The sequence below is a fragment of the Eschscholzia californica genome, unplaced genomic scaffold (assembly GCF_041429995.1).
Source record: "Eschscholzia californica isolate CP2 unplaced genomic scaffold, dmEscCali1.0.p SCAF_5, whole genome shotgun sequence".
Lineage (NCBI taxonomy): Eukaryota > Viridiplantae > Streptophyta > Magnoliopsida > Ranunculales > Papaveraceae > Eschscholzia > Eschscholzia californica.
In genome coordinates this window covers 12,229,727-12,250,813 of record NW_028238472.1, presented here as the reverse complement: position 1 = coordinate 12,250,813, position 21,087 = coordinate 12,229,727, and the positions used below count along the sequence as shown (strand labels likewise).

Below are 21,087 nucleotides of genomic sequence, written 5' to 3'. Positions count from 1 at the left end.
CGGCGAAGGGAAACCCCTTCGCCGGAGTTTCTAGAGAGAGAGAGTGAGTGAAAATTTCTTTTTCTTTTTTTTCATGGTCGCCGCCCGGAAAATTTTCCGGCCGGCGACTTAATCGGATAAGAGAGAGAGAGAGAATGGTAGGGAGAGAGAAGATGAAGTGGAGAGAGAGAGAGGTGAGGTGGAGAGTTTTTTATTTTGAACCATATTCCCCATAAAATATGTTTTCCCATAAACTTTTTAAAATTTTGCGTGTTCCCTTTAAAATTTCACACCCCGGAAACTATTTAGCTTTTCCCAAAGCGCTGGCCTTTAATTTCAACCCAAAGGGTAGGGGACGGACTTTCTTAGAGACTGGGAGTCCCGAGTGGAGGGGCTCATAATCCCAATTATAGTCAGTTTTATTATAGCGGATAGATGGGACATTTTCATGACCCATCAAACATCCCCAAACTTAGATTTTGCTAGTCCTCGAGCAAAACAAAATAAAAGAAAAACCTTACTCACTTTCGGAGGAATCCCGGTTGCATTTAGCATATGCAACAAGCCGTTAAACCCCTAGGTTACCCTAGTGGACGAGTGTGGTCTCGTGAGGGTTTCCATAGATGACACCCACAAACATCATGGTTTCAAATACACAAGGGTCCAAAATCCAAATCGTAGATAAGCATGATTCATATAGTAAAGGGTTTAAGCATGTCAACACATAATGAATCAAGTAAATAAGTTCATGTGAAAGCTAAAGATCTCCTCATCAATGGTCTTACCCTAAAATGCAAGTGTCATACCATAATGAGCACATCTATGTTCCGAAGTCACAAAACCTTGATTCCCTAGTTAGTACATTTCGCCTCGACTTCGGCCTCACGGACATACACTCCAAATATGAAATCACTCAAGAATGGTTCGCTCGTATGTGTGAGTGTGATCACTTAAATAGGACTCAACACATAAAAAAGGGTGAGGACAACATTTTGGAACAAATGATCTTCGAAAAGGAATTAGCCACTAATAGAGTGGGGAAGCTCACTCACCCTTCTCACCCATTCTACCCTCTAAAAATGTCTTCTAAAGTTTAGCGGATACTAGAGATGGATGATGATGGTGGAATCCCGAGAATGTCGAACTCTTCATTATGGTAGAACCTCTTAAGCATCTCAACATTTGTTTCTTGCTTCGAATACTTATTCATGAACAAAAACACCAACACATATATGCAATCACATCACCCACACAAAAGAGCTAACAGATGCTCAAAAATACACAAAAATCACTTTATTTCACTCTTTTTCTTTCTTTTTCTTTTTTTTTTCTTTCATATCACTTTTTTTTTCATATTTTTTTTTTCATTCTCTTCTTCTTTTCTTTTCTTTTTCTTTTTCTTTTCATAACACAAATACAAACAACCAAAACAAAATACAACACACACAACTCTATTCTTGCAATCAACTTTTCATTTCATACTTGCTTTTGACATTCTTCATTCTTTTATCTCATGTCTTCATTCTCGGGATATAAGATGATGGATGGTGATGGAGTATCCGCTATCCTCTAGTTGACATTCTTATTGGGTTTCATGGACTACAAGGGCAAGGTTAATTCGCTATCCTAATGTCACTCTTAATGGCTAAGGAAATTGAGCACACGAGATCAAATGAGCTCTTTTATAAGTTACGAGGTTGAGTAGCTCTTCATTCTACTCGGAGTTAGCGCGGAAGAGTACACTCGAATGGCAATTTAGGCTTTGAGCTCTCACATGGGTTAAGTCTCCACTAATGACTACTTTAGGTCTCTTAGAAATGTTTCTTCTTCACTAAGATGTAACTCACATGGCACAACACAAACACTAAAAGACTCGACTTTCATGCAAAGGCCATTAGCAATCACAAAACTCATCAACTCGACACATATGCATCAAAATTCTTAAAACTATCACTAGAATCACATGCAAATCTACTCAAAATGTTCAAAATTTTCAAATTTTGGCTAATTTGAACCCTTTTGTCTTTGAAACCCATGGTCATGCATTGGTTATGGTCATATCCCGCATCCCCAAACTTAAAACTAACATTGTCCTCAATGTTCTAAGCATACACTTACCAAAAGATAAAGAGACACATCAATCTAAAGAGAAGAGTGGAGAGATATTACCATAACCGAAGGAGATAAAAGATGATACTACCAAGGCTCATGTATAAAGAGGTTCCAAGTTGATGCCAAGCTCGCGCCATCCCCAAACTTGGAACAAACCACGCCTTAGAAGTAAAACATATAAGAATTGCTCCTAAAATATCCAAAACATAATGAGAATGAAGCACATAAAAGACATGACCATATAAAACCTACCACTAACGCGGGTATACACGATTGCATTGAGCTATGCAATTAGCCTTTAGTTCTCTTGTTTTCACACAAGAACACGAGTTATGTCTCGTGGAGGGTTTCCAGAGATGATACCCACAAACATCAAGACCCATCTCAGTCGGCCTAACGATCGTACAACAAAAGACGGAAGATTTGGGGGTCAACCCAAAGAAAGCTATATACAGGTGCTAATCGTCTCACAACTATGTAGAAACTATAAAGTGCAAGTAAGACGATTGAAGAAAATAAGCCATCCCCAAACTTAGTGGGTGCACAGTCCACTAAGTATAAATAGAAGGAACGACAACAAAGAAATCATCAAAAGGATCGACATAAATGTGAAGAGTCAAAATATCAGTCGAAGGCAAAAAATCATCTGGAAGCTTAGTGGACAGAATATCCACTATGTCCATAGACGTCTTTGGAAAGACGTCTGAAATGTCCCAAAAGGGATCAACAACCGAGTTTGAGATCATGTGGAAAGTCGAACCAGACTCTAAGGGTAAGGCAGTATGCTCGGGGACCAAGTCAAGGTCCATGGTTTCCTTAGGTAAATAGTCTGACAAACTATCCAACATGTCTCTAACTACTACGTCATCAGTATCCTCAAAGACATCTGGGGCCTCGCAGTCAGTTATAATATCAGGCCTTCCTAGCATTGCATCTAAGACTGACTCCTTACAAGTGTCAAAAATTGGATAGTTCGGAATCGTGTCATCCTCAAACTTGCTCGTAGAGCCATCATCCTGAACATCAACGTCTAATGTAGTCCTATGATGAGATGACACATGTTGAGGAAACGAGACAACAAGGTTATCAGTTTGTTCAAGCTCTTGGGTCCTCTCAGTTGATTCGTCGACATTTAACTTAGTACTAGGGTATGACGTATTACCCTCGCCATCGGACCTAGTACCCTCTTGAGTTTGGGGTGGTAAAACCCCTTCCTCGTCGGCTAATAACTGTGACAACATCATCTCTAATGGATGATTTAGAGACTCTAATTGATGATTTAGAGACTCAAACCTCTGATGTAACTCTTGTTGCATTTGAATCTGTGTCTGTTGAAATTGATTTTGTGTCTCTTCAAGTTGTAACATCATTTCAGCCAGACGACTCACAGACTCTTCTTGAGAACTATCTTCAAGAGTCTCTTCATGATAAGGCTCATAAGTGTAATTAAATGAAGACTCTTGATAATAACTCCCACCGTACATACTAGGATCATACCTGCCTCTAAAATCATTGGTCTCAGAATAGTGTGGACTATAAGGTCTCTCATACATATTTACTGTCGGACCATATCCATCACTAATTTGACCATCTCTACACATCCGTCGGTATTCTCCTAGGGTCATACGAGATCTGTCAGACTCAAATGGTCTATTCCCCTCACTAATCGAAACATCCCTACACATCCGTTGGTATTCACCTAAGGTCATATCAGGTCGGGTAGTGCGGGGAATCCTCGAAATAAGCTCATCATCATCATCAAATGGCCAACCGTTATAAGAACGGGCCATGATCTCACAATGCTCAAGGAACTAACAAACAAGCTATCAATGCAAATCAAAACTCATCCAACCAATCACACACAAGTAAGAAAGAAAGAGATAGAATACGATACTAGCGGATGCTCCTCTCGTTTCGTTCTTCCTTCCGATTCTTTTCTGGTTCTTTTGTTCCCCTTCGCTTCTATGTTCTCGTTTTTGGGCTTTTCTCTTAAAGTGGTACCTAAAAAAAAAGAAAAGATAAGAAACTACGAAAATAAAGAAAGAAAAACGTCTAAGTTAACAAATAACACTAAACTAAAGAACAAAACAAGCAAACAATATCCTAACTACTAAACCTATCCCCGGCAGCGGCGCCAAAAACTTGATGGGCCTAAAACTAGGTCTAATCCCGCAAGTATACGGGGTCAAGTTATAGTATTTATAATAAGATCGAGAAATCGTCCCAAGAGATAGGTAGGTAACTTCGGATATTAATTGCGGGTTTAGCTCAATAATTAAAGTGTCAAAACTAACTTAGACTACACACACACACCCCACTTTATAAGTTTGATGATTGATGGGTAAAAAATAAGAAAACGAATAAAACTAAATAAACTAACTACGAGAGAGGGGAGAAGATATCTAAGGTTATAAAATCCACCACATAATTTCACTTTATAAAACAAGCACTTAATTACTTAAATCCCTTTTGTATTTACTCGGGATCCAATATAATGAACTATTTGGATTCCGGATGATATTCTAGATAAAGCAATTTTATAATCACTAATTCTAATTGTCTTCCTTATAGAGATTCGGATCACTTAACTATTATTCATCATCTAAAAAGCATACTCCATCTAACAACTTAACGAAAGTATGAAATATCTAATTATGAGGCATGAGTAATAGAAAGAGAATCCAATCCATATAGATAAACAATTAATAGACATTAAAGCACATCAAAGGATTTAATTAATCGAGAATAAGTATTATAAAGATCCAAAATGGCACATAAATGGACTACTTAAAACATGCATTAATTAACAAATCCCTTTTCTCATGTATAACTCAAAATCTAACATAATAAACTATTTAGATTTCGGAATATATTCTTTAATAACACTATTCAAAATCAAGAATGTATGATTGACTATCATATAAGACTAATTTCCTACACTATCATTCAAGATCTAAAAGGCATATCTCATCTAATAATTCAATAAAAGCATGAAATATCTAATTATAATACATGAATGACAATAAGGTTATAGAATCAACATGAAATGACAATCAATAGGCATTGAAGCTTAAAACAAGGATTCATTGATTTATAACATGTCTCAAAATAGCCCAAATATGGGTTTCATTCACAACCTTAGATTGCTAATTAACTATACATGGAATCTAGAATACCATTCATTGACATTGTAAAATAAATGAAAATACTAAGAAATTAATGGAAAGAAATCACCAAGAATGCTCAAATTCCATATCCCCATGTATCTCCAATTTGTCCAAGATTTGCTCCATTTATGCTCAAGAATGTTACTCCAAGAAATCCAAGTAATAGCTATTTTATTGCAACCCAAATAAGAAAAAGAAGGAAAAGAAAGAAATTAGATCTAGAAAGAAGTTGGAAAGAAGAGATGAAGAGGGTTAGAAATGGTGGAAGAATATGGAAGAAAGAAGGAGATGACTATTAATGGTAGAAAGAATAGTGGTAGAGAAGAAGATAGAAAAAGATGGATTTAATAGAAGAGGGATTGAGTAATAAGAAAAGAGAGAAAGAAATAGGTGAGAAGAAGTAGAAGAAAAGAATGGAGGATTAGGGTTAGAAGATAGAAAGAGAAGTGGCTTAGAAATTAGGTAAGGAAGCCATTTGAGAGGGTTGTTGAAGTCTAGGGTTTAATGGAGGAGAAAGAGATTTATTTATAGGTGGGTTTTTGTTTTGGTTGGGTTAAATGGTAAAAAGTGGGAGAATGGGGGTTAGTTTTGGAATTTTAGGGGTTAAAAGGGAAGAAAGGACAAGTCTGGGCGGCTAGGGTTTGCTGGGTTTGAATTCGGGTAATTTGGTGTGGTCGGGTGTAAGTTAATAAGGTGCGCTTGGTTCAGTAGCCGTCGGATGAAGAAAACGCGGGATCTGGAGGGTCAGGAAGGTGACACGTGGTCGGGACTACGGATCCTAACCTGCTTCGGGTGCACGGGATTATAGGAAATATAGCTTGAATATCGGGAACCGTTGGATCTGATTTGCGCGGAAGGGGACGATCAGGATTAAAACGTTGGCACGGGGTGCACGGAGTTAAGTTGCTTCGGTTGCACGGGATCATAAGAAATGGAAAATCATCCGGAGCCGTCGGATCTGGGACACGGAGGGTAACGGCTGAGATTATAACGTATGTACCGGGCTACGGAGTTAAGTTACTTCGCGTTCCACCAAATCATGCTCATTGGGTCCATTTCGTTGCTAAGCGGAAACACGGGAATTGGATACACCGGTCCTTAGAGCGCGCCACGTGTCCCACCGAATCCCGCGTACCAGAACTATGCCCGGAGGTGTCCCACTAGTCAACATCTTTTGACTGAACTTTGACCTTGGGTTATTCGTCCGGACTCCGATTTGACTTCCGTTTTCTCCTACGGACTCGTCTCGACCTCTACTTTCCAACCACGCACTGACCTTGGCCAAATTACCAGAATGTCCTTCACTCCAAATGACCAAAATACCCTTCATGCACATTTTCCTCGTTTTTAACCGTTTTTCACACCTAACTCCACAAAACACACTTAATCAAGAAAACCAACCATTTTATTATAATAAAGACCCGAAACGAACTAACTCGACTAAATTAAACGACTTAGATGGGACATTTTCATGACCCATCACGGATCCTCCGTGTAAAAGGACCTCTTAATCCCACTTTCTCTTTTCTTTCATCTCTTATAATCTTCATAGAAATTGGTAACAAATGAACATTAGTTGTATGTCTGAATTTGGCAACAAATGAACACTAATTGCCTATAGTTTAATATATATTTCTAAGTTGTTCTAATTATATAGGTCGCACCTTTGAAAAATAAAAAAAGATTTTCGGAAAATAAAAATTTTCTAAAAAGTTAAAAAAAGTTTTTTTTTCTCTCATCTCTCTCTCTAAAAACTCCGGCGAAGGGGGTTTTCCTTCGCCGGAGTCGGTCTATTCGTGAACTAATATATTTCTATCGATATTTTAATCTTAATATTTTTAGAATATCTTGATATTGCAATGCTACATGATGTGCAGACTGGGTAGAGCCTCGTTACCACGCCTACGAAATTTAGTCTGCCCAAATTACATTAGTCCTGTAACAATAATATGTGTTATCATATTATTATTTAGTAACATACTTCCATATAATAATATTATATTGATTATTAATACATTGATCACGATTAACTCCATCTCCATGAAAATCCATAAAAATCTATACACAATGGCAGTGGCATCATATTCCAAAAGCTTCTCATAATGAAGACGGAAGGCGAACGCCAATGACATTTTATCACGCACCCGGTATTAAACATACTTCCGACATGATCTCGGCCGAACTAAGACTACCAACCAATATTTGTATAGGGTGGACCAAAACTAGGCTTGACTTGCTTTGGGTCATGCTGACCATGAGGAGACAAAGTGTCAATTGCATTATGAGGTAATTTCTAGAAAGGTCAAAATAATATTGAAAATGAGTAGAAAAGCACAAAACATTTGGAAATTATTATTCAGGTCAAAAAGTGTGTAAATACTAAAATACCCCTTTTTGTCATTTTGTGTAACTAAATTCTTTTATTTTTCTTTAAATTTTAAATCGATATAACTTTTGTTTGAGATGTCGGATTTCTATAAAAATTATATATTTAGAAATGATTTTTCATTAGCTTTCTAACAAGATCCACTTTCAATACTTTTTTTCAAAAAAAAAAACCCAGAAAAAAACGACGTTTTTTTCCTTTACGTTTTTCTGCAAACGTGTTTGCAACAATCTGTTATGCAAACGTGTTTGCAACAATTTGTTATGCAAACGTGTTTGCAACAATCTGTTATGCAAACGTGTTTGCAACAATCTGTTCTGCAAACGTATGTTTGCATTATGTAAACTGCAAACATGTGTTTGCATTTGCGATATTGCAAACTGAGTTTGCATTTGCGATTTTGCAAACTGCGTTTGCATGTTCGACAATGCAAACTGAGTTTGCATTTGCGACATTACAAACTCACTTATTTGGCATAAAAAAATTGTACAACCTTCACTTTCTCTTTATACTATTTTAGATGCAACTAATATCATATGCCATTAACTCAAGATAGATTTCCAATATGAAACTCGTCTTCTTTTTCAATTACTTCCTTAATTGATAAACACAATATAATAGACGATTTAGCAACTAGTATCGATAATAATCAAAGATTACAAACTCTTAATGTTCTTCGAAGACAAATTTAAGCACAAATTCTATAAGTTAAAGCCATTGCCAGCAATAACCCATACTTCTTGTAAGCCTCCGCTCAAATTCACAGCTTCGAAGGTAGGTGAACTCTGCAAATTTCGACATGCTCTAACACTTCCACATTCGTATAATTCATCTCCCGAGTATTGCACTTTCAAAAGTAATCGAAATCCATAGTATATAACTGACAGATACTTCAACCATTGCATGAAAAATGGTATATGCTGAAAAACGACATAAAGATAACCATTAGGAACGTCTATCGGTAGATAACATGCAAGTTTTCAAAGACTTTGAACATCTGAATGCAAGCATAAATTATATTCTTCGAGTTCATACCTGCACATAATATCCTCCAGTCAAAAGAAACAACATAAGTACAAGAGTAGCCAACATTCCTGCTCTCTTTATACTTAAAACGACTTCCCCGAAGAGTTCTCCTGCTTCCTAAACGCAGAAAAAAATATTATTAAATGCAAATATAGAACAACAACCCAACCTGCATTTTAGACATACAAAATCATATATAGAATACCCAAACCAAAATTTCATGAATTCGAAGACCAATTTCGTGTTATATATACGTAGATGGGTAGGTACTTGATCTCTAAGTTGTGCTTCGGTTGCTGTTTGAGATTTCCACCAAAGAAGGCCAAGTAAAACAACAACTCCAAGTGATTGTACTAGTCTTAGTTTGTCTAACTATCTCTTCGCCGCTCTCTATATGTTCTTTTTAGTAGTATCATGAATTGCTCAAACCAAGATAAGGTCCAATCTTTCTTAACTTGAATAGCTGATTGAAGATTCGTTGGTGCAGTTGTTGTTCGTTGGATTTCTTTCTCTCAAGGTTCGATTACAACTTTGTATTTTTGCTGTAAATACTGACAAGTAACTCATAGAAGAAAATTGTTAGTCACTTATAATGAGAAAACACTAATGAATTTGAGTAAGTGAAGAACTACTTACTTTAAGAACGTCTCGTTCGAATTCAGGAGTTCCTCGCGATATTCGTAAATCTTTATGGACACTAATGTCATTGACATGACCAGTTGCTAGATCTAATAGAAACTCTGTTGGGTTCATAGCAATTTCAGGTGCGAACTTTAAAGATGAAAAATACTCCATGGATTCTCTAGCTTTCCCATAGTAAACTGGGTAACCTTCTGATAATAACATAAGTTTGTCAAACATGTGAAACATTCTACTTGAGGGCTGGTGAATTGTCGTTATCACCGTCCTTCCTGTCTATATAAGATCAGAAGCATAATAAACGATTATCTATAATGAGATTAGTCTCACGAAACAAATTCACGGAGTCCTCCACGTACCCATGTTCTCCCAACGAAGAAATTAAGGAATTCCAAGTCATCAAGTTTCTTTTTGGCATTTCATCGAACAACTTGATCGCATCACTTAATCTTCCCAACCTCCCAAAAACCCAAAAATGCAGTACCATAAGAAGCACCAACAAAAAACAACCCAGACTTCAAAATTAAAGATTGCAATTGCAAACATTAAATAACATGTAATGAGGAGGAAGACAAAAGACTACCAAAGGTAAACTGGGTGGGTTTTAATCCCAAACCCAACATTTGGGTAAAAAGATTTCAATCTCCTACAACAAGCTCATCATCTTCTTCATTATGCTGGTAACTATAAGCTGCTATAATTGAATTATATGACACAACATTATAAATCAATCATTTCACAGACAAATAAAAGATGCAAACATTCTATTACAAACCCTCAGTAGCCCAAATCTTAGACTAACAATGACTGTCTAAAAATTAAAGAAAAAAAAACCTCAGGAGTAATTGGTAGGGCACAAAAAAGATCAAACCTTTGAATGAATAATCTTTGTAGGACCAGAATCAACTGCACCCACAGAACGAGATTCAAATCGGGAAGACGGTAAAGTGGGTGGTCTCATCATATGAACATGTTGATCGACTGAAGACAACCCTAAACCCCTAATTTGATTAGGAAAAGAGAGGACCAGACGAGATGGAAATCCACCACCGGAATTAGTGAATGTGACCGGATGACGAAGAAATTAACAAAATTTTGTATTTTGAGGATTCTTCAATGTGTTATAAGATGAATCTGGCATATTATATAACACAAACCTGAATAAATTTTGTCGAATCAATAAGACGAAGAAGTCCGAGAGCGAGAACCATCGAAGAAGAAGAATCGGAGAGAAGAAGAATTGGAGAAGAAGAAGAATCGGAGAAGCGTCGAGCTCTTTCTCTCTCTCTGAACTTGTTTCTCAGTTGTGATTAGGGTTTTGAAGTTGTTTAGAAGAAGATGAATCGGGAAGAAGATGAAGAATGAAAAAAAACCTAAAATCTTATGAGTGTTTGTCGAGAGAAAATGAGTTTAGTTGGTAAGGGTGTTTTGGGAAGATTTTTTTTCAAAAATGACCTGATTGATAATTTTCTATATTATGTTCAACCTTTTGCATCATTATCCGTAATATTTAGGTAATCTTTAGTTAATAGCAAATGTTACATGCTTTTTTAGTTATTATTAATAATATAATGACCTAAACAACCATTTATCCTTGCATTATTATAGAAATATTGATCACGAAAATCCTTTTATTAAAGTTTCTCATATCCACTCAATACAATCGTGTGATATGAGAAGTGAAGAGAGTAGATACATTTAAAGTCTTACACTAGGAATTTATACAGAATTGCTATTACGACGAGAGAGTTTAGTAAAGATAGTGCATTATGCTCCACCATGCCCCAATATCTATAGGCCAACGCTTCGGGGAAAGCTATATAGTTTCCGGGGTGTGAAGTTTTGGGTGGAAACAAAAAAAAAAATTGATTTTTTTATTCCCCCAAACAACCAAATCCTTTTCAGCTTCTTCTTCTTTTCTCCGGCGACTCCACCATCTCCGGCGGCAAAGTTTTTTTTTTTTATTCTCCTCTCCATCTCCGGCGAAGGAGAGAGCCCCTTCGCCGGAGGTCTGGTTTTCAGATGAAACCAGATCTCGTCTGGTTTGTTGATCAAACCAGATCCCGTCTGGTTTGATCTTCAAACCAGACGAGCTCCGGCGAAGGGGAGGAGCCCCTTCGCCGGAGAGAAAGAGAAGAAAGAGAGAAGAGAGGGAGAAGAGAGAGAAAGAGAAGAGAGGGAGAAGAGAGAGAGAGAGAAAGAGAAGAGAAGATGGTGAAGTCGTCTGCAACATCCGCCCGACGACTTTTTCCGGCGACATTAAAGGAGTGTTTGGTTTAATTCTTTTTGTTTTCCACCGTCTTCCCCGGAAACTTCAATGCTTTCCCCAAAACAGTGGCCATATCTATATAACAAGAGGGAGATTTTTGTTCAATTCAGTTGATCCTTCTAGGAGAATTTGGTTAAGGAGAGGTCCATGAACTCAGATAAGAGAAAGAAAGCCTCCTCCAGAGGAAAAAAACAGTTTAGGTTCTTAGCCCGGAAGTCAATTCCAAGTCGCAGTATTCTGAGTATAGGTTATTAGTTCAATCATCAAATTAGCTGGGCAGAATAGCCCTCGCCCGTAGGACGGAGAATTATGAGTAGGGCTAAAACAATCCCCAGCGCAATGTTAATCAAGTAAATGGAACATATAGTAATGGTGGTAATAGAATTGTTGTATTCATTCATCAAACATAAAACATTGTTTCATATCTTGTAAAATAGATTCTAGAGGATGAAATAAGATCTACATAAATTCAAGATGATCAATTTCGTGATCCGTTCTCATTAGATCAATCTTCTACCTGGAAATTTTCAGTCCATTGGGCAGTTACCGTCGTTCTCATTCGCCTCCTCCGCCTACTGGATGTAGGCCACATCATGTCTGTACTAATACAGAAATACATAAAACTAAAAATACCACTGGTTATAGGGATTGATAACATATTGTTATCATCTCTTTCCGCTCCTAATCCGGATTGGAATGTGCTAAGTACATCTCCGAAATCCCTTTCTCTCTCTAAATTTGTCCATTCATGTTGTCGCTGCGGGTCTACTACTGATGGTCGGGCAAGTGGATGCTTGAGCCTTGCATGTCTTCTAAGGTCATCATACTTTCCGTTGAAATCACAAGTTTCACAAGCGCAGCTTCTAGACTTAGCATTCATGAACTTTCGAGCAGGCCCATTAACAGTCCACCCTTTAACGCATCCTCGACAGAGTGGGCACAAAAGTTTCTGTTCTAGCCGACCCTTGCAGGATAAAGAGGGCTCAGACGGGCCACTCAGATTCCTTTCACTACTTGCCTCTTCATGTGGGTCACCATCTGTTTCCACCGAATCTACGGAACCAGTGACCGAGCTCTCTAAAAGAACTTCTTGCGGCGAAGTTGTTGATAAATCACTAGATGCCTTACGGAATTGGTCGAAGCAGTTTGAGTGACGATAGCTCGTATCACACATGTAAGGGCGACAACCCTTCTTGTGAGAAGAACATATAAGTAAAACAGCATTGTGAGGATGTTCCATGCATATAGGGCATCTAGCTTCTTCCCATTCTTTGACATCGTCTCCATTCTCTAACGGGCTCTTCGGTAAGGATTGGGCCTGTCTAGAACTGCAAGGATAAGGAGAAGCCCTCAACGATGACAAACGACCTTTTCTATCCTTCGGCATTTCGGGATGCACTAATAAAAGATCTAAGACATCATGTTACACAATACAAATTAGCTACCCATATCAGAAAGTTAACATGTATGTCTCTCTCCTAAAGAGACCAGAATCCAAACACATAATCATAAAGTTCAACTTCAACAAAAACAAAACTTTAATTCAAAAGTATCGTTCATCGTGTAAATTAGCAAGCTCTTTTGTATATTTTTCACTAGTCTGATTTATAAACACACAAGTTCAGGTTTTGAGGGTTTAGGGTTGTAATCACATTGTATGTAATCAAACATTCACTTGCAAGATGAAACCCTAAACTCATATAGTCACATGATCAACCAAAACAATACTCCAAAATTTCTCATTTTGAACAAAGATCAAAGGTACTATATACCTTGAAACAATAAATCAGAAAAAGTTCTGAAAGAAAATTGCTAGTATAAGTTATTCACACCATATAATGGAAGTTTGAACACAACAACCCAAACCCTAGAACAAGACATAGTATACATAATATCTCCACAACCCATATCACAAAAACCCTAAAAGTAATTCTAGGTGACAGCATAAAACCCACAAATAGAATCAGTCATGTACCAGAACAAGTGAAGAGAATCCTAACATTTTGTTATCAAATTGGGAGTTTAGGGTTTCAAGAGACTTACCAAAACTCTGTAATGATCGAGTCAATTCTTGATGCCCTGTTTATAAAGGGAGGGTTTTTTTGAGAGAGAGATAGATTTGAGTTATGCGAGTTATGTCGGCTACACTTTTATAGTTAAGCCTTCGTGATGAAGAAAGCGGCTGCAATTTATGTTGACCCATCTTCTTGGTGGGTAACTTTGACCAAGCAATCCTGGTGCCTTGCGTATCGATCGTGATTACACATTTTGTCTACGAAAGTCGAAAAATATATTTTTGATTAGTACAAATATAATATCATTACACATTTTGTCAATGGATGCAAGTAAAAGGGGGGGGGGGAGTAGTGGATCTGGGGCATTCCAATCCAGACATTTGAGAATCTTGAAATGTCTGAGGCGTTCAAATCCGGACATTTGAAAATCCTGAAATGTCTGAGGCATTCAAATCTAGACATTTACAAATCCCCGAATGTTTGTATCCGGACATTTGAAAATCCTGAAATGTCTGAGGCATTCAAATCTAGACATTTACAAATCCCCGAATGTTTGTGACATTTAATTATAGACAAAATGTCTGCGGACTTTGATAGACTTCATAGTTTGATGGATTTTGTGAAGGATTTAGGAAAAATTTGGAGCCCAAAATGACTTTACAAAAACAAGAGACATTTGGAGTCCATCATGTGATTAAACAACAACAATAATATTAAAATAATAAATGACCACCATGTGTCCATCAATGTCAACAAATATTTGCAGATGTCTACGAAAGTTGAAAAATATATTTTGAAATGTTGATACAAATATATTATTTCATGTGATTAAACAATAGTAATAACATTAAAATAATAAATGTCTATCAAATGTCCATCAATGTCCACAAATATTCACAGATGTCTACGAAAGTAGAAAAATATATTTTGAAATGATCATACAAATATATTATTTCATGTGATTAAACAATAATAATATTAAAATAATAAATGTCTACCAAATGTTCATGAATGTCCACAAATATTCACAGATGTCTACGAAAGTCGAAAAATATTTTTTTGAAATGTTAGGGCAAATGACAACTGACCAAGTAGATGCCACCTCTACCACGAATCGAACTTTTAACTTCTGGATTTTCGGAGTAGTTGCACGACAACTGACCAAGTAGTTGTTGGCGTAAATAAACCATTTTTCTTTCCAGATACAAAGTGAGAGAGATGCAAATTAGTTCAAACCCTTTTCCAAAATTTCATGTCTCTCTTTCTATCTAACGAGTGGGAAGATGTTTAGTTACATGTCTAACCCGTCGTACCTGTGGATTGTCTACATACACAAATGGAATCATATCTTCTCCAAAACAGTAAGGTGATCACTTAACTACCTCTGTAATTGACTTATAATTTTTGCATTTTTATTGTCCTATTGATGAATGATGATATTGTATTTACTGAAGTTTGTTCATCAACTCAATTAAATCGAAATGAAACATAAACGGTTAATTTTTAGGTAGGTTGTTCTCACACCCCAAGGGTTGCATGATTTAGTTCTCGTACTAATCTTCTTTAAATATTGTGTCAGAAATCACTTATGATGTGTTTAGAGTCATGAGTCATTCAGATTCATAAGTCTTTCCTATTCACGATTCCACATATTCATGAGCCTGAATGATTTTTTTTGGAAAATTTGACCAAAACTCCCTAAAAAATTTGACCTTTGGTTAAAAAGGATTTATCAACTTTTTATAGGCTTAGCTCCCTGTGAAATTTTTGTAAATTATCTAATACAGGGAAAGACGAAACTGGTCTTATTGCGAACCAGATTGAAAAACAGCGCAAACCAGATAGCAAAACAATGCAAACCAGTTTGCAATTAAAGTTATGCAAACCAAATTGCAAAGCTCTGCAAACGAGATTGCAAAGTAGTGTGAACTAGTTTGCAAAGCTTTGCAAACGAAATTGCAAAATAGTGCAAACTAGTTTGCAAAGCTCTGCAGACGAGATTGTAATGTGCAAAGCAGTGCAAATGAGATTGCAAAGTTCTGCAAACCAGACTGCAAAGCTCTGCAAATTAGATTACAAAGCTCTGCAAAGTCATTACAAAGCTTTGCAAGGCAAACAAGATTGCAAAGCAGTGCAAACCAGTTTGCAAAGCTTCGCAAACTCAACATAAACCTTAGCAAAATAAATGACTATGAAGTAAGATTATACTTCGAAACAATAGTAGATTCTCCTTCCATTGTTATCTTTGAGTCCAAATATGAAGAAAACTGTATTAAACTCTAGCAAAATCGTACCATAATTGAGAAATTTGTACTTTCTCTTTCTAGAATTCTTTCCCAAAAACTAACTCAAAACCCTCAATAACTCAAAATCATCTTCAAACAACAAGTAAAGAGATTCAATCACAAAAACCTAAAATATATTGATGATAAAAAAAACCAAGAAATCAACTTCAACCCACGCTCGGCAAAATCGCCCAAATCCCACGCTTGTTTGGTTTTTTTCAGTCGTTAAAGAGACAACTTCCTGATTTTGTAGAAATTGGGATTTTTTTGGTATTTTTCATTAGCCAAAGAGTATTTTTGATCTTGAAAATGTGAGTGTCTACAAAATCGTCTTTCAAGAACATTTAGAAAACTTATTCGTGCCTAGCTTTTAAAAAAGATAAGATGTCGGCCAGTGGCGAAGCCAACAACTTTTTTTAGTGGGGGCACATTCTTAAAGCGTTCATAAAAAAGAAAATTAAGCAAGTAAAAAATATTTTTTATTAAATATAAAATCTCAAATAAATACACATCTACAATTGTCCTCGACGAATTTTGATAATGTGAACTGCTTGTTTAAATAAACTTATTATTAAGTAGTACCAAATATATCTTTCAAATTGATTTAAAAGTTGAAACAAAATGAAGTAAAAATTAGTAATGATAATAGCTAATATTTTACATAATTAGGACTACTTTAAACCTTAATGTATGGAAGACGCCTACAACTGATAGTCCAGTTGGTAGTGCATCTACTCCATTGTTCGGAGGTACTAGATTCCATCATGTAGAAGTGCAAATCCAGGATAATGGGACGTGGGTATAAATAAAATAGTTAGATGGGACTTAGGATTGTAGTTTCTTTGGGCTTTAAGCTAGTAGTTCAATATCAAAAAAATTAAATTAAATAACATAATTAAAATTTAAAAAGAGAGAAAGAGATAGAAAGAAAAAAGGCACTACTTTAAATAAAAAAAGATTATGGAGAACTAAAAAAACCAAATTTTTTTTTACATTTGATTATAAGTTGTCGTAGCCCGAAGAGAGAAACAAAATATAAGCAAACAAAAAGTAAAATAAAATCCTATCCTAATATATAAAGAAAAGCATCATCATATCAATAGTGAACCCTATTATGAACAAAAGAGACAATTACTGTAGATAATAGGAGGCTAACAAATGGTCATAAGGTTTCAAATGGATTAGTTGTTGTGAAAGCTTCTTCTTTTTTTGCATTGGTTGTGAAAGCTTCTTCCCTACCACTATCACAAAATATATACAGAATAGGTCACACCATCAATATGTTCATTTTTTTCCTATATAAACTCGGACCGTCCACCACTCTTCTCATCATAAAACCAATAAGCTAACCATTTGAAGAATCAAGAAATCAAGATGATTGGGAAACTTGAAATTGAAAACAAAATTGAGTGCTCAGCTGACGACCTCTATAAGATGTGGAAGGTTGATTTTCATAAAATACCACATCTTATTCCTAATAGCTTCAAAAGCGTCGATCTTCTCAAAGGGGGTAATGAAACTTGTGAAGCCCCCATCAAGTTATGGCGCTATGTGTACGGTAATATCATATAACCAATCTATGACCATATATATAACTATTCTTATATGTATTTTTTTTTGCTAAATTATGAGATGAATAATGCAGACGGTAAAACTATTTATGTGAAGGAGAAGACAACATGTGACGATGAGAAAAGATCGGTGAATCACGTTCTCATGGGAGGGGTACTTTTTGACCATTTCAAAAGTTTCGAGGCGAAAGTCATTATTACTCCAATAGAAGTTGATGGTCATGTTAAGGGGAGTTTGGTGAAATGGGAGTTAGAGTATGAGAAGAAAAATGAAGATGTCCCTGACCCAACCGGTTATTTAACCTTCTTTGAACAGGCCACCAAAGATCTTGATTGTCAAATGCTCCTTAAAGAAGATGCCTCCTTTGAGCAGCTCAGCAAAGATCTTGATTGTCAAATGCTCCTCAAAGAAGATGGCTCTTTTGAGCAGCTCGCCAAAGATCTTGATTGTCAAGTGCTCATCAAAGAAGATGCCTAAACTATATATGTTGTGTGTGTGTCTACTATCTAGGGGATGGGGATGGGGATGGGGATGGGGATGGGGATGGGGATGGGGATGGGGATGGGGGTGGGCTGGGTGTGTATAAATCCATGCAGCTATCTTGTACTTAATGAATGAGGTTAAACTTGACTGGTGGGCGGGAGTAGGAGTTAGAACTGAATTTCGGCTTATGTAACTCCTAGTAATGGGTTAAAATGTGGGTTCCACTAATAACAAATTATTATGTGGGCACTCTCATAACTCCTATCAATCTATATGCATAAGGGGAGCTCGTTTGGGCCGTGGGGGTCACGGGCCCTTATGCGGGCCCGCCCCTAATGTCGGCCCAATTTTCTGGTTTTTTTATTTGTATGGCAACTGATAAAAATTCAAAACTTTATAATTATTTGATTTTTTTAAACGCTTCTTTAACATGAAATTGCAAAAACCTGTCTTTGGAAAGCTCATTTTTTTTTTCCATAAAACCATCTCTTTTTTAAAACTTTTTTCCATAAACTGTTTTTTTTACCGAAAATCAGTTTGTGAGAAAAAAAAACGACTTTAGGAAAAAAACGGCCTCTTAAAAAATGTTTCTGAAAAAAACTTTCGAAAAAAACGATTTGAAAAAGAAAATTGTTTTGTGAAAAAAAAACGATTTTCCGAAAAAAAACATAATTTTGAAACAATTATTTTGTACAGAAAAAATTGGGTTTCAGAGGTTTTCTTTTTAGTTGTTTTTAAGTTTGAAATTTGGATTTAATAATCTTAGCAAATCTTAGGGGTAGTGTCCAATACAAATTTTGAACTTCGGAATCCTTAGAAATCAAGGACGCCCTGCGCTTTTTGGTAACCAGACAAGGGTGCTTCTAAAGGCACCGGGCCAAAAGGCTGTTAGCATCCAACTCTATTAGTACCAGGCCTAACTACTCCTTTCTCTGTTAGCACCGTCCAACTATGTAGGCACCGGTCAAAGTGGAGTTAACCCTAACCCTTCCATCCATCTCACACAAAATCTGAAAATTGGGAATTCCAAACTTTCTCTCTCTAAGCTTTCTCACAAAATCTCACTGTCCATTTTTAATGTTTTTCTTATTTTATTCTTCCCCCATCTTTCCTTTCCACCACCATCAACTTCATTGACACCTCCCACATGAATTCCGGCTGTCATTTGTCTCTCTTCTTCCTCTCTCTCTTTCCCTCTCTGTTTACTCTCTTCTATGTTCCTCCCTTTAATTAGAAGATTGTTTTGTTTGACTCATCTTAGTGATCCATTCGGGCTGATTTTCAGTCCCTTGAGTCAGAAATAATATAGGTTTGGTTGATTTTATAGTCAGTGAGTTGTGGGATGTAATTGTTGTAGAAAAATGCAAAATTTGTTAGATTGATGGGTATGAAGATCTTCGGTCATTGATGAGAATGCTTTGAAAAAAGCAGTTGCCAATCAACCAATTGTTGTTGCTATTGAAGGTGGTAGTCGAGCTTTCCAACTATACCAATCTATTGGTCTCTCTCTCTAGCTAAACATATAACAACACACAAGCAATATTGGTAATTTAAACCTTAATCTGTAAGTGTTTGTTATCTTAGTACTGATTACCTATGAAGAAGAAAGGCTATGAATTTCTTTAGTAAACAGAATTGTTATTGTTACTTTTCTAGGGTATATTCACAGGAAAATGTATTTAGGAACTAAACATAGAAGATTGGCTAAACCTAAAAGTGATAGGTATGCTTTCAGATTAGGAGATAAGTTGCTGGAATCTGTCGATTCGAGCGAGAAAGATAAAGAAGCTATAAAGGAGATAAAACACATTTGAATGATGAACAAATCACTCGGGATTGATTGTTCTGAATAAAAGAATGGTCACCGGTAAGTGTCGGTGCCGTTGTCGGAGGATGTTTACTCTTTTCTAGGGTTTTGTTTTGGAAGAAAAATTAATTGGGATTCCTTTTGTTTTCGAATAACAAGCAAACGAAGGTAAACGTCACCCACATTAAAAACCGGTGCTTATAGAGAACTCGGGTCAATGGCCATTGATCCGAGTTAATAACAATTCCGGATGCTAACAGCCTTTTAGCCTGGTGCCTTTAAAAGCACCCACCAGACAAACCAAGGTATCTTGATTCCTACCAAATCTCATTCTTCTTCTACTTAATTTTTTTTTTATTCTTCCCTGTATTTGCTCCCTCACCCAACACTCCAGCAGATGTGACAACACTTAATTTGAACATATTTTCTCTTCATTTGCTTCACATTTTTTGTGGTATCACCACATCAGCGGAGGGCTGAGCGAGGGAGCGAGCGAGGGAGCAAATGGAAGAAGGAATAAAATTTCTCTTAATGGTGCAAACAAGTTCACCACTTAGGCCTCTTTAAGGGGAACCAGTAATAAGCTATTCATTAATAGACAAACTAAAATAACGGGTTCTTGGGTAGCTGGGTTGATACTAAGAGTGGGAATACTTCCTTTCCAGCTTCCCTATCTTGGACGGGTTGGACCGAGATCCTTCAGGTCCCGAAAGACGAAAGTGTTGCATCAAACATCACGAAAGTTTCACACTAGGAGTCATCAGAAGTTCCTCATGAATTTTTCCATCAGATGCCACTCAAGCTACCACGAAAGTTGACGTAGGAGGTCTGTCCTCTCGTTCAAAAGTTAGGCGCCTATTAGCTATTGAAATGAGATTTCAGTTCAGGTCTAGTACGAAAGAAGTCATTAATTAGATTGATATGTCATAATATATCCAATCATGTTGTCCTAGTATGAAAGAAGTCATAATATTTCAGTCCAGGTCTAGTATGCTTGAAAATTGAAATATCTATTGGAAGTTATGGCCAGATTAGCTGAAATTCGAGTTTTTATATTACTACATTAATGTTTTTTTCTTATGATTTTTGTATGTACCATATACACAAAGTTTTAGCCGTATGAGCTCTTGATTTGCTGAATCTAATTTGGTTCCTGTTGATTCAAGTAAGTTTTTGATGTCCATATACACAAAGTTTTAGCCATATGACCTAGCAGTTTATGTCTGTACTTTTTCTTTCCTCAGATTTTTTCTCCTGCTCTCCTGCATATTATCGATATTATGGTTGATTCTTCGGTCCTCTTTAAGAGTGATTCTATAGGCGCTGCACTTTTTGTTGTAGGCCTAC

General features: G+C 36.5%; 3 protein-coding genes and 1 pseudogene across 13 annotated transcripts; 1 reads left to right on the top strand and 3 right to left on the bottom strand.

The window, feature by feature from the left end:
- Positions 1–1,283: 1,283 nt before the first annotated feature.
- On the bottom strand, positions 1,284–5,597 carry LOC147537131 (uncharacterized). The gene is made up of 2 exons (XM_086643833.1): positions 3,791–5,597; positions 1,284–3,706 (listed from the first exon to the last, which is right to left on the bottom strand). The coding sequence occupies exons 1-2, from the start codon at positions 3,879–3,881 to the stop codon at positions 2,643–2,645; spliced, it is 1,155 nt and encodes a 384-aa protein (XP_086499959.1). The 5' UTR covers positions 3,882–5,597; the 3' UTR covers positions 1,284–2,642.
- A 2,584-nt stretch (positions 5,598–8,181) lies between these two features.
- On the bottom strand, positions 8,182–10,781 carry LOC147537130 (ABC transporter G family member 26-like). 10 transcript variants are annotated; one of them, XR_015226387.1, is made up of 5 exons: positions 10,181–10,781; positions 9,307–10,003; positions 8,941–9,221; positions 8,680–8,787; positions 8,182–8,564 (listed from the first exon to the last, which is right to left on the bottom strand). XR_015226387.1 is itself a non-coding variant. In XM_086644731.1 (3 exons), exons 1-3 carry the CDS (start codon positions 10,271–10,273, stop codon positions 8,346–8,348), a joined length of 420 nt encoding a protein of 139 aa, XP_086500857.1. In that variant the 5' UTR covers positions 10,274–10,773; the 3' UTR covers positions 8,182–8,345. The 10 variants fall into 10 exon arrangements, 2 of the variants coding, with proteins under 2 accessions (XP_086500857.1, XP_086500858.1); XR_015226388.1 differs by having other exon boundaries at positions 9,307–10,000; XR_015226392.1 differs by having other exon boundaries at positions 9,307–10,000; positions 10,467–10,781.
- A 1,167-nt stretch (positions 10,782–11,948) lies between these two features.
- Positions 11,949–13,708, bottom strand: LOC147537129 (uncharacterized). Its single transcript, XM_086644424.1, has 2 exons — positions 13,622–13,708; positions 11,949–12,988 (listed from the first exon to the last, which is right to left on the bottom strand). The coding sequence occupies exon 2, from the start codon at positions 12,963–12,965 to the stop codon at positions 12,084–12,086; it is 882 nt and encodes a 293-aa protein (XP_086500550.1). The 5' UTR covers positions 12,966–12,988; positions 13,622–13,708; the 3' UTR covers positions 11,949–12,083.
- Positions 13,709–17,196: 3,488 nt separating this feature from the next.
- On the top strand, positions 17,197–17,927 carry LOC147537128 (major latex protein 146 pseudogene; annotated as a pseudogene). Its single transcript, XR_015225868.1, has 2 exons — positions 17,197–17,436; positions 17,524–17,927. The product of XR_015225868.1 is annotated as a major latex protein 146 pseudogene (transcript).
- Positions 17,928–21,087: the final 3,160 nt, after the last annotated feature.